Raw genomic sequence first — 13,376 nt, forward strand, 5'->3', positions numbered from 1 at the left:
GTGGCGAGCACTATGCCTGGAATCCCACCTTCCACGTTCTAGGTCAAGCATTACCCTTGTCCAAATGCATATGCCCCAGAGGAAAAAAAAGGTCTAACATGTACAAAGCACCTACTGGATACCAAGCACTTGATGTTTAGTGTGCTGCAGAACCTTTCAAAAGCCCTGCTGCTCCCATTTGAGGAGAAACTGAGGTCCAGAGAGAAGGGAGGGACTGGGCCAAGGACTCTAGCTAGTACAGGCCAAGGGACAGATTGTCAGAATCAGGTACTCCCTCCTCGGGTCCTTTACATGGGCCTTTCCCTCCTTCTAGAAGTCTCTCCCCACATCTAAAGATGAAAATCTGTACAGCCCAACCTAAATGCTGCCTCCACCAAGAAGCCCACCCTGACCACACCAGGTGAGTCCCCTTCACCTCCTCCCAGTCTTTCCACCGATGCGTTTGCTCACCTGTTCTTTTCCACCAAACAGGGGCCCCTGGCTATCTTGCTTATTGATTTCAAACCTATATCCAGGGCTAAGCTCAGCACACAGTAAGTGCTAGGATAAATCAATGAAAAACAAATGGTGATTAGGCATAATCTCTAGATTGCTATGTTGGAAAAGAAAGCAATAATTCATCCCCTCTAACACATCAACACAGAAACGTTTTCTGTTGTTTGATATAGTTAGTATACCTCCACGAATGGAAAGCTCACCACCTCCTAAGCAGCCACCCAACTCCTGAAGAGTCAAAGGATGAGTCGCTCCATTATCCTGAGCTGGAGCCTGCCTCCCTGTGGTTTCCTGTGGCTCCCTGGGGCACCCAGACCCCGTGCCCCAGGACTGCCCTGCATAGAGTCAAGGGCCCTGTCTGGACCCGGGCCATGGCCTCTGAGCCCTGGCAAGAGAGGGAGGCCACCGCTCAGGATCTGGATGTGGCTTCCACCGCATGGTCCCACGAGCAACCATCCCATCCCGAGGGCCTCCCCTGGGTGTGTGGCTGGAATGAGTGGGCGGCCACACATCCCAGCGTTCTGGGGCCATGCTCACACGTGCATCTTCAATCCCTATGGATTTCGGCAAGCCTTTACCTCCAGTGTGTCTGCACCAGGCCCACGAGGCTGGGATAATCACCTCTTTCCACAGATAAGGAAACTAGAGTCCAGAGGGGCAAGAGACTGAGGAATGCAGGTGTCTGGCTCCAAAGCCTTAATCACAGTTCGGGAGCCACACGTTCTCAAAAGGGCTTTGTGTGAGAGCCTCATTTTATCTCGTGGCCTCCTGGTGGACCTGAACATTGAAAGAGAACCCTGGAGGCAGGGGCTGATGAGGCGCCTCAGGCAGGGTGATGATCTGGGAAGGCCCACCCAAGGGTCCCACACAGCTCATGAATATCCCAGGAGATCCGGGCAGCAGCTCTCCCACTGGGGAGTTGTGGGGTGGGGGGGCCCTGCAGGGTTGGGGGTGGGCCACTTGTTTGAGGACAAGGCTTGACACTGAGATTCCTGGGCCAGTGCCTGCTGCCTGCCAGCTGAGGCCTCCCACGGCTCACGGCCCCTCAGTGCTGTTTAGGAAGAACCACTGGGAGGTTGCCAAACCATGTCCAGAACTGGCTGCCTACCTCTCCAGCATCGCCCACCCCCATCCCCAGCATCACACACCCTGAGCCCTTTCCACCTCCCAGCCTTCACACTCATGGTCCCTCAGGAACGCCCCCTCCCTCATCCCTTGCCTGCCTGGCCAAATGCTGCAAGTCCCCCAGGCTGCCCACTGTCCCTTCCTCCAGGAAGCCTTCCCTGATCCGCCAGCTGCTGATGCCTCATCTGGGTTCCCCATGCCCTCGGGCACCTCTAGATCCCACTTCTGTCCACTCACCAGATGTCCCACCCTCTTTGCCCATCTATCCCCAGATGAGCCTGACACCAAAGTGGTGAGGAACATTCCAGACTGCCCTCCCAGCCTGTTAGCATTGCCTCCTCCAGCAGTAGTGTCATGGGAGCCTTAGCAGAGCCCTGGGTTCAAGTCCTGACTCTACCTCTGACTGGTTGGGTGACCTTCAGCAAAAGTGGCCTCAACCCACTCATGTGTAAAATAGGGGTGCACATATGGGCTGGAGCCGGGGTTGGACCTGTGGTCTCTGGGTGCTATTTCAGCTCTGACCTCAGCTAACCTGGGACCCCCTCACCCCAGTCTCTGTCTGAGACTCAAGGATCCCCAACCTTTTCCAAATCTCAAACAAACCTTCCTCAACAGACTCATTCTGCAAACGGGGCACCAAGACTCAGCAAGTGGCAAGGACCTTCCCCAAGGTCACCCACAGGGACCCACTGCCCCAGTTGTGAGGCTGTGAGAGGTTGCTGAGTGTGTGGCCTCCCTTGGCCCGCCTACCTGCCCACACATCTCCTTATGAGTCACCATCACCTCGGCCAAGACGGCGAAATGTGGGGGCTGGAGACAGAAGGTCAGCCCAAGGAGAGCAAATGGGTGGATGGGGGGAAGGCAGTGAGGGGGCTTCCAGCCACTGGAGAGCACAGCAGGGGGCACAGAAGGGAAACTGAAGCCAGGAAGAGCAAGCACCCGCTGAAGGACCCCAGAAAGTAGAGTCAGCCTCAGTCTCCTGTCTAATGGATGTTCTTTCTGCTCCATCAGGCCATTTCCCCAGGAAGGGAGACAGGGCCCGCAGCTTTCACAATTATCCGGGCAATTAAGACAGGCAGATGGTCCCACTGGACCGACCATTCAAGCTGACAAATGGAGACAATGCTGGGACATTAACTGACAAGACTGGCACTAGTTCTGGTGGGTGACATGGGCAAGGTGAATGTGCCATCAAGACGGTTCACTGCCCGGAATCAGGAAAGGGCCCAGCTATTCTGCCTCTGCTCAGACTTCCCCACACCCTGCCTGGGCTCAACTCTGGGATCTGCCCTGCAAGAGGGACACACACAGGCTGGGACATGGACAGAGATGGTGACCAGGTGGGGAGGGGTGAGAGACCCTGAGAAATGGGGCCACTTAGCCTGGAAGGGCAATCTTGGGGAGGCACCAATGCTGTCTCCACAGGGCTGTCTTGGGGCAGGGGGAGCAGAGGGAGGGCGGAGAACCTTGAGGGAGCCTGGGGAAGACAGACCAGCAGCCACATGCTGGGAATGCAACAGAGAGGTCCCTTCTTGCTGGCAGGGCGGCCAGATAACTGACCACTGAGAAATGCCCCTGTGGTGAGACATCTGGGCTTGGAAGTCAGACTGTCTGGGGGGTAGGGGCAGGGCACAGATTCCACCATCTCCTTCCTAGCTGTGTGACCTTGGAAAGTCACTTCTTCTTTGGACCTCAGTTTCCCTACCTGCAAAATGGGGCAACTTATACCATAACTCACAGGGTTGTTGTGAAAATAAGAAAGTACATGTGAAGTACTCAGCATAGCACTTGACATACAGTAAGTGCTCAGTAAATGCTTGGGGAACAAAGAACAGGACCAGAGGTTTGCACTTTATCTCTGCCTTCTTGATAAAAAAAGAAATCCGTGGTCTCTGAGACACTGCAGTTGATCTAAACTTCTGGTGCCCTCCCCAGTCTGGGCATGGAGGAGGGCAGAGGCCTAGGAGCCGGGAGCTGTTCAGGCGCTGGAGGGAGGGGCTGGCTTCCCCACTGGGAATCAGATGTGAGACCCCAATGCAGCTACTGCACTGTGAGAAATGCCAGGAGCCGGATGTGGAGGCGAGATAGAGAGCCTCATTACAGAGGGGAAGGAAGGAGTAAATAATTCATCACAGATGTGCACCATGGAGGGGGTGCAGGCAGAGAAAGCTCGGGAGGGTGAGGCACAGTCCCTCCCTGTGCCCAGGAGGTGCCATGTAGCCAGCAACAGGGATTCCTGTCCTTAACCTTGGGATAACCTTGTTATCCCAAAAATTGCCCACTGCTCCTCTAATACATCCCCTCTCCTCACCCGGGCCTGGGAGGCCAGATAATAACGCCCTTGCTCAGAACCTCTTTGAGCCCATACCCTCTGTCCTCTTTCAGCCCCTCTGCTCTAGCCTTGCCAGCCTGGGAACAACCAACATGTTCATACCTCAGGACCTTTGCACTGGCTGTGGCCTCTGCCACATCCTCCCCTGGATAGCCATGTGGCCTCCCTCACCTCCATAAAGGCTTTGCTCTCATGTCACCTTCTAGGTGTGGCCCTCTCTGAAGACACCACTTAAAACCGCACACACTACCCACATACCCCATCCCCTCTTTCTGCTTTATTTTTCTGCACACACGTATCACCGCCATACATTTTCCTCGCTTTCCCGCTGCTAGAATGTCAGCTCCACAAGGGCCCGGATTTAGGTCGATCTAGTTCCCTACCGTATGTCCCCCTGGGGCCTAGAACAGTAGTTCTAACACACAACAGGTGCTAACAGATACCTGTTGAAATCGTGAATGGCAAAGCATAGTCTACTGCCTCAACATCCATCAACTCCACCTACCCTAGAGCCCTAGCTCCCTACCTCTCACCTGGACCCCACCCTAGTCCCCTCCCTGCATCGTCACCTGTAGTCTGCACTGTAGCCAGAGCCTATGTTAACACAAAAAGCTGTTCTCCCCTCTCTCCTGCTCAGGGACCTTCCATGGCTCCCACGGATCTCTGGACAGAGTCCAAACTCCATAACCTCCTGCCTCCTCCACCCTGGCTCCCTTCTCTCTTTACACTCTTCACAAAGTTCTCAGCTCCCTGAGGCAGATCTTTGAAGCTTCAGATATTTGTGCTGGCTAGTCCCTTTGCCTGGCAAACTCCTATTCATCCTTAAAAACTCCGTTCAGGGGGGATTTCCTTGACCTCGCTCAAGCAAAAGCATTTCTCTTCTCCAGGTACCAAGTGGACCCATCCACCCCCGCCCCCACCCAATCCCACTGAAGTGCCAACATCATCTACATATCATTTCCTCCTCCCCCAAGCCCTCTGGGTCAGGAACTGCAAGTGATCTCCTTCGGGGGCCCTGACACCTAGCACTCTGAAAATTTCACCTCAGTTGTCCTTGTAGCCTACCCAAGGAGGAAGGCTCTAATATTAACTCTATTTTACAGACAGGAAAACTGAGGCCCACTAGGCCCAGTTGCACAGCTGGGATAAATCCCTGGCCGTTGGCTCCAGAGCCTGTGCTCTGTATATCTTTCCTCCCTCACATCCACACACAGCAAACAAAATCCCTCACTCTTTGAATCAAACGTGACCATTTTATGCCCGCAAAGGCCCAAGCATAGCCCCATAGGAAACCTTGATCTGATAGCCCAGAATCCTCTGGGGTGATGCCATCATTATGCCCAGGCTAGGAAAGAAGGCACAGTGGCCTGGGAATGTCTGCGTCCTCTGCAGACACTGGGGTCCAGGACATGCATGTTAGAGTCAGGCCAGCGCCACAGGCCCCTCCCCACCCCCGAGGGCTCCGTTTCCTCACTGTCCAGATGCGGACATCCAGACACTTTCAGGGCTGTCTGAGATGGAGCAGGGCCGTGTTTCCATCTGTGCATGCACGTTAGGTGCTTCCCCTCACCTTGGAACCCTGACCAAAATTGGGGAAGCTGAGTCAGGACTGAACACCTCCTGTCTCCAGTCCCGGCCTGGGCGGGGAGTACAGCTCACAAATGTGAGCAAAGCCTCAAATCCCAGTCTGAGGGACACAGGAGGGCTCTCATCTGGCCGCAAGGCCCAGAGACCCCCACCCTTAAACAATCACAGGGTAAAGAACTTAATTAAGGGTCTTACCCAGAAAAGATGGGGAACAGGAAGGCCTACTAGAAAATACTGGCTAGAAGTGGGAAGATGTGTCCTTAGGCATTAAAAAAAATGCTTTGGAAACATAAACTGAAGCAACACCTCCCCTTCCTCCGATCTTCCCCCCTTGAATCCTTCTCCCTTGAGCTTTTACATTTTCACAAATGTATGAAAACAAGTTCTCTGTGCCTCTGACAGAGCCCCCGGCAAAGAAGTGGAGAGATGTCAGACAGGAGCCTGGCACACGCCAGCACACCGTGTGCCCCCAATTGGGGTGCACTCCCCCCTCTGTTTTGTTACAGGTCTGCTGGTCCCAGACACCACCCTGGGGTCAGTGGTGTGAATATGGCTGGGGTGGGAGTAGGAAGCGAGTGGCTACGTGAAATTCAAAATTACCAGGTGTCTACTGTGTGCCAGGCTCTGCGCTAGTCTTTCCCAATCATCACTGCAATCTCAGAAGGGTGGCCTTTCCTGGGTCCATCGTCTAGAAGAGGAAACTGAGGTTCTGAGTGGGCTGCACAGGAAGGAAGAACGGGGATAGCATGTGAATCCAGGTGGGCTATGGTTAATGCAAGTACTTTCTCCACCTCCAAGGGGGCAGAGCCTGATCCATAGTATTTAGTTGGCTGTTCTCCAAAACCCGAGGACAGCCCGGGATATATCTGCCTATCCCTCCAGCCTAGGAGGATCCCACCAGTTCTCAGGGTCTGTGGACCTGAAGAGGAGGACAACAGCCTTGACGGGGTAGGGGACTTCTCCCTTGGAGGCGGTCCCAAGACAGGAGTCCCTGGAAAGCCCCAAAGGAAACTCTGTTCCTGATACTCTCCAAGTTTTTCCTGCTCTGTTGTACGGAAGGGACTGACAAAGGCCTCTAGATGTCAGACCAGCAGCAGCCTGCGGGCAAGTACAGAGCCTAGAGTCCCTCTGATACCCCCAAAGACCCTACTACCTTACCCTTTGACCACTCCTGAGGCAGCCCCTCTGTTTGTAGGCTCCTCCGAGTCCAGAAAATGTTCATGGCAGTTAGGAGGGCTGGCTTGAGAGAGCCTCTGAGTGTTGCCTGTGTAGCCTAGAGCAAGCCACTTACCCTTTCTGTGCCTGTTTCCCCGTCTACACAATCGGGATAAGGATGGGACCAACCTTGCAGAGCTGTTGTGAGGAATTACTAAGTGAATGTATTGCCTGGCACACAGTAGCACTGAATTAATGTCACTGACTGTTTCTCTTATTAACAGCATGATTATTCTTAGTTCTGAGGCCGGCAACATAAAAACTGTGCATCCACCGTCTCCCACCTCCCCTCCATGTTGTCGACGGACAGATGGCAACACAGGGAAGCCACAGATGAAACCTAGGGTCACACAGCTTGGGCAGCTTGACTCCCAGCTGGACACTACTCTGACCCCGACTCACCCTCAGCCTTTCCCCCCTCCCGGGCCCCCTCCTGGAGCCGCCTGTGCAGGATGGGGCTTTGCACACAGTGGGGTTCAGCACACACTCCATGTCACCCAGGGTCAAGTCTTGCCTCCACCCACGGCCCCCCCGGCCCTGAATGCCCACACACAGCCCTTGGCCCCCACCCCCCGCCCCCCCCACACACACACAGCAACCCTGCCGGCCCAGCTCGACCAAGACAACCTCATGCCCCAAACAGAAGGGAAAATAAAGGCCATCAGCGACATGCCATGTGAGGGGGACAATGAAAGGGACTGTGACACAGGAAAGCAGAGAGGAAGAGAGACAGACGCAGACAGGGACCATGAGAGAGACACAGAGAGAGAGAAAGAGAGAAAGAGAGAGAAGAACAAGACAGAAGGGGAGAGAAAGACAAGGAAAAAACAGGTTGGGGCAGAGAGAAACAAAGATGAGAGAGAACCAGACAAAGAGAGAGACAGTAAGAGGCAGAGAACAGAAAGAGACAGAGGCAGAGAGAAAGATGGAGAGACAGAGGACAACAATCTGAAAACAATATGGTCCATGAGACTAGATTAACAATTAAAAAAAAAAAAGATGGACAGAGAGACAGGGAGACTCAGCCAGACAAAGAGATGGGGGGTGGGGGCGGTGCAGGGACAAACCGTCGAGAGATGGAGAGGTGCAGAAGGCAACAGAGCCGGCTGGGCAGAGAGAAACCAGACACACACACAGATTGAGAAAGAAACCCAGAACGGAAGCAAAGCCCAAACAGTGCCAGAAGAGATGGGGTGGAGGCAGAGATGGGGCAGGGAAGGAGGCCCCAGGTCCCCAGGAGCCCTCAGCCTCTGCCTTCCAACCGGATCAGGTCCAGCCGCCCAGCCCCTGGGCAGGCAGCCGGGCTGCCCCCTGCCCATCTCCCCACTCAGTACCTTTGGGTCGCCGCCTCACCACGCCCAGCCGCCACTTGAGCGACACAGCCAGCATCAGCCCCTCGGGGCCCTTGGGGCCCAGGGCCAGGGACACGACCTGCCCAAGCCTCCTTGCGCTCCTGGAGCCAGGCGCTCCTCTGTGCGCTCCGCTCCAGAGCCGCCTGTGCTAACTGGCAGAGGCTGGGCGCTCCCAGCCTCCACCCTCCCGAGTTGCTAAAATAGATAATCCTCCCCAGAGCCAGCAGCGGTGGCATCGGCAGTGGCATCTGTGGCAGCAAGTCCCTTCCTCCACCGCAGCCCCAGCTAGGGAGTGAAGCACCAGGGCGTTCCAAACCCTGGGGCAAATCTTCATGGGGCACCCAGCCCGAAACCACAGTCTTCTTTCTCCCAAAGCGCTCACCTTGCCTACCCCTTCTTTTGCCAAAATCTGCAGATCCCCCTCCTTCTGCCTTCCCCAGGCGGTGCTATTTGAAGCCCCCAGGCCTTTGCACTTGCAGGGCCCTCCACCTCAAATGCCTGTCCTGTCTGGCATGGCACCATTGAACTTCTCTGCCTGGGAAGGTCTGCTCAGACTTCAGAGACCCCTGATGGCTGGAAATCCTTGCTATCGGGTCTCAATAATGCTTTCTGTTCATACTAGGTTGAAGCTGACTATCCACCCCTGAAACCAGGAGCTCCCCGAAACAAGGATGGGGTCCACCTGTCCCGTGTCCCCTACACTCAGCACAGGCATTCGATGGGGTCGCTGGTGCATAATGATGAGACCTAGGCCCTGCCTCTTCACTCCTTATCCTGACAATGACTCTTGTCTGTAACAGAGAGAATCCACCCGGCTGGCTGACTGAGTGGAGTGGATGGGAGTAACGAGGAGTGCTCCGGATATTCAGCAAGAACTCAATAAATGCATCTGGTATCCCTTCCTCTTGCTGAACAGAAAAGCTCTGACCTAGCAAACAGTGAGGGGAGGAGTCAGAGATCACAAGTCTCTGGAGACCTGAGTTCGAATCCTGGCTCAGTGTGCCCCACTGAGCCTGTTTTCTCATCTGACTAATGGGGCTAACAGTTCCTGTCTCTCATACAGTGGGGCCTGTATGAGCCTGCGCACAGAGCACTTAGTTGAGTCCTGGCACACAGTAGGGGCTTGATAAATAATAAATCACAACTATTCATATTATGGTTATTCTACATGCAGCCCAACACCTGTGTGTGAGTGGAGACAGGAAATCCATCAAAGTGACGGCCCGGCTAAGGTCAGACAAGAAAGTCAAGAATCCAGTGCTTTCCATGCACATCTTAGTTAAGCCTTCCAGTGCACCCGGGTGGTCCTAGGATCATCCTCACTTCCCAGATGAGGAAACTGAGGCTCAGAGAGGTACAAGACAGGCTCAGGCTCACACAGCATGTAAGTGGCAGAGTCTGATACCAGCTGCCAGACTATGCCACCACCGCAGCCAGGCCGTTAGGGAGCTCTTGTTAAACCCGTACTGTGTGCCAGGCTCTGTACTGAGCACCCTGCCGGCTTTGCCCTGCCCAGAGCCACGGAGACTGTTAAGCAGCAGAGCCAGGACAGGAGCCCAGCCAGTCCGAGTCCAGAGCAAGAACTCTGGCCAAGAACGAGGCTGCCCCCCACCTCCGTCGCTGCCTTTGGTGAGAAGATAAATGGCCCCAGTGGTTTCGAGCACACGTGGAAAATACAATAAATAAGGATGCACAGAGAGGGCATTGAGGCGGCGGGGGGGGGGGGGGGGGGGGGCGCGAGATCCAGCAGCCTGGCCTAGGAGGGTTTCCTGTCACCAGTATACCCTGGAGGATGCCCTGCAAGTGTCCCAGGCCCCACAGGTGAAGACGTCCCCCGGGCCAGAGCCACACATGGATAGAGAGGTGGGTCGGCCCAGCCAGAGTGTTGACACTGGGGTCACACACACACACCTGGGGATAGAACCCAGCTTGGAAACTCCCTGCCCGTGTGGCCTTAGGTAAGTTTCCCTTGGTTTCCTCAGCTGCAAAATGGACACGGTGACCGCACCTCACCTGCCTCCAGGACTGTCACGGGTCAGATGAAGAAAGGAAGCTCTCAGGGCAGGGTGGGACAGGGAGCCTGAGGATGTTAAATGGCCTGGAGAGCAATCACAGGAGTGTGTCAAGATCTTATATGTTGTGAGGAGGAAATAAGATAGGGTGAACATAAGGGCGCCTGGGTGGCTCAGTCAGTTAAGCATCCGACTTCAGCTCAGGTTATGATCTCGCGGTTTGTGGGTTCGAGCCCTGCGTCGGGCTCTGTGCTGACAGCTCGCAGCCTGGAGCCTGCTTTGGATTCTGCGTCTCCCTCTCTCTCTGCCCCTCGCCCATTCTCTCTCTCTCTCAAAAATAAATAAACATTAAAAAAAAATAGGGTAAACATAAAGCTCCCAAAACAACCCCTGGCACACAGTAAGTGCTCAATAAATACTACATGTAAGGATTCTCATTAAGAGCTGTTGGTAGGTGTAGCAGAGGCCCAACTTCAGTTTAAGTGGAGTTCAGGTTTAAGAGATGGACCTCGGTGCCTCAGGCAAATGAGCAGGGCAGGTGAGCCACCACGGAGGCCCCGGGAAAGAATTTATCCTAAAGAAAAGGAGCCAAGAGAGGTGAACACAAGACAAGAGTCCCTATGAGTGGGCCTGTGTGCATTGTGGTGAGCCCCGGAGGGAGGACTGCGGGAAGGAGTAAGTTTATTTCCCCATCTCTTCCCAAGTTCAAGGCCTCATCTCGAAGACAAGATACACCCAGAAGTCACTCCAGCCCAGCCGCTCGGAGCTGATTTGGGAGGTGGCTCCTTGGGTCCCAGAAGACCCAGGTCCTCCTGAGAAGCTTGCTGGCTCTGTGCTCGGTGCTACACCAAAAGCAGAGCTGAGGAGGACACGATCCCTGCACACTAAGGGCTCCCGGACTGTAGGTGCTGCTTCTCTCTGAGTCTCTTTCCCATCTGAACCCAGGGGACAGGAATGTGCACCTCCTGGGGCCCCAGAGAGGAAACAATGACTCCACGTATCAGAACACATGTATGCAGTAGGTGCTCAATAAACACCTTTCCCCAGGCGCAGGCCAGCTTCTCCAGGTGGTGAGCTCTCCGACAGCTGGCATCTGCGGGGGCCCCCGCTGTTCTGCCTCCTGCTCCTCTTCTTCCAGCAGTATCACCCATTTTCCCCGGGGAGCCCCTCCGCTCCCCGCACTCAGTGTGGGGAAAGCTGGCACCACCGCCCATCCCCCCAAGGAGAGCGCTTGACCCAGAGCTTGGCGATGGCACACTCCCACCCCACCCCTGGTGGCTGGCTCAGGAATGAGCACATGACCCAAGTAGATCCAATGAGAGATTATTCTGGGACTTAGGATGAAACTACTCAGAAAGGGAAATTCCTTCCCCCCTGAGGGGGCCAGGGGTACAGAAAACAGCGTCAGTCTGGAGCTGCTGGTGGCAGAGAGAAAGGGGAGGGAGGACTGAGGCTGATCACACCCTGATGATGTGGTCCTCTCAGCACCTGGAACCCACCACACCTTAAGTTGGCAATATCCCTTTCCAGTTACTTCAGCCAATAAATTCCTTTCTCTGCTTAAGCCTGTTTGGGTTGGGTTTTTCGTAACTTGGACCCAAAAGAGTCCCGGCCGATCCAGTGCCTCCCTCCTCTAAGAGTCCCAGATTCCAGCACAGACCGGGGACTCAGCAAATGCACAATGAGGGAATGATGAACAGAACATGGAGTGATATGTTCATATCTCCAAGCTGCCTTCAGGGCCAGTCAGGGAGGCAGTGGAAGGAGGCCTCAGCTGCATGATGGGTTCCTAGCCTCCAGCGAGCAGTTGGCCTGGCAGACAGCAGAGTCCGCAGTCAGGAATGGAGATCTAGGGTTCTGGTTTCCAGGCGCTTAACGCTTGTCTGTTATCTCAGACACACCTGCCAGGCGCCTCCCTTCTGTGGCCCCCAGATTTTCACAGGGCTCCTTTTGCAGAAATGGCAGCCACAGGGACAGTGTGGGAGAGCACAGGACCTCTCAGAGGAGAGGAAACCAGGGGTGCACACCAGATCAGCCCAGAGGGAGGGTCAGGAGGCCTGAGCTCAGGTCCAAGCTGGCCGTGGACATCTGACCCTCTCAAAAATGAGCAGACAGAACTCAAAGATGGGCTAAGAGAAGGACACCAATCACAGAGTGATGCAGACCAGCCTCTACCCCTCAGATTCTGCCTTTTCCATTCCTTCTCAGCCTCACAAAGCCCCAGAGGCAGGGGGTGTTGCCACACCCGCCTGCTACCAGGAACAAATTAGCATCTCATCAGACATGCCTTTAATCTTCTTGGGGCTGGCCCTTTCTTCCCCATGGGCCAAGTGGTGACATTTCTGCCTCCCAGCTCTACTCATCCAAGTAAGACAGAGGCCCTGAGGCTCTGCAGGCAGAGGAGGGGTGGGGGTGGGCAGACCCCTCTTCATCACTTCTCCAGATTTGGGGAGGGGGAGGACAAGGGCCATCTATCCATCCATTCACTCATTCAACAAACATTTATTAAGCACCTTCTGTGTGCCAGGCCCAGAGGTATACAGCCATGGGCAAAATCAAGCCTTCATGGATATTCTGGTGGGGGGGGGGGCAGAGAAGAAATGGCAAATGTAATAATTAAGTAAATTTGCAGTATGATAGAGCTGAAACATGCTAGAAGTAAATAGAGTGGGGTGAGGGGTATCGGGGCACAGAGGGAAAGTAGTAAGGGGGTAGTATCCCCAGAACCCAGACTACCGTCTCTAAACATCTTTTCCCACTAAAAGGGCCCCCAAGGGCCTCCGAAGAAGTGGCTGATTCCAGGACTGGGGAGGAGAAAGTACAAGATGAGCCTCGAACATATTCTGGCACCAGAAAGTAAGCAAACGCTCCAAGTCTGATGGGGACAGGCCGACGGGACACAGAAGCCAGCTTCAGGGGGCTCCCACCGGCTTAATCTGGGTCACTTTGAGCATCAGAAAGAATAATGACTGCAAAGTATACACATTCATGTGCTTGTGATTCTCAGAAGAAAAAAAAAACAATCTCACTGATCCCTTTGGAGGTAGTTAAGGCACCAGTTCATTATTCTATAAACAGATATTGAAGGTAAAAAATGAAGCATTTATCCTGTCTTCTCGTGTGAATGGTATTTGGAGGGGACCTAATAAGGGAAAGTCATTCTTAGCAAAAAAACCACAGCAAATAAGTGCAGAGGAAATAACAGAATTGGAAAACCACTTTTCTGCAGTCCTAACGAAATAAAGGATGCAACATTGA

The 13,376-nt window shown here is 54.3% G+C and overlaps 1 protein-coding gene across 3 annotated transcripts in view; it reads right to left on the reverse strand.

The window, feature by feature from the left end:
• Positions 1 to 13,376, reverse strand: part of GRIP2 (glutamate receptor interacting protein 2) — a 93,685-nt gene that overhangs the window by 47,916 nt on the left and 32,393 nt on the right. The window contains exon 1 of one of the 3 annotated variants that reach the window (XM_058725878.1): positions 8,089 to 8,299. The exons of 1 other annotated variant lie outside the window; for it this stretch is intronic. In XM_058725878.1, coding sequence (XP_058581861.1) covers positions 8,089 to 8,143 — 55 coding nt within the window. In that variant the 5' untranslated portion in view covers positions 8,144 to 8,299. Of the gene's footprint in view, positions 1 to 8,088; positions 8,300 to 13,376 lie in introns of those variants that run through there. One more of the 3 variants, XM_058725881.1, reaches the window with a different exon arrangement.

Source organism: Neofelis nebulosa, chromosome 4 (genome assembly GCF_028018385.1).
Source record: "Neofelis nebulosa isolate mNeoNeb1 chromosome 4, mNeoNeb1.pri, whole genome shotgun sequence".
Classification (NCBI taxonomy): domain Eukaryota; kingdom Metazoa; phylum Chordata; class Mammalia; order Carnivora; family Felidae; genus Neofelis; species Neofelis nebulosa.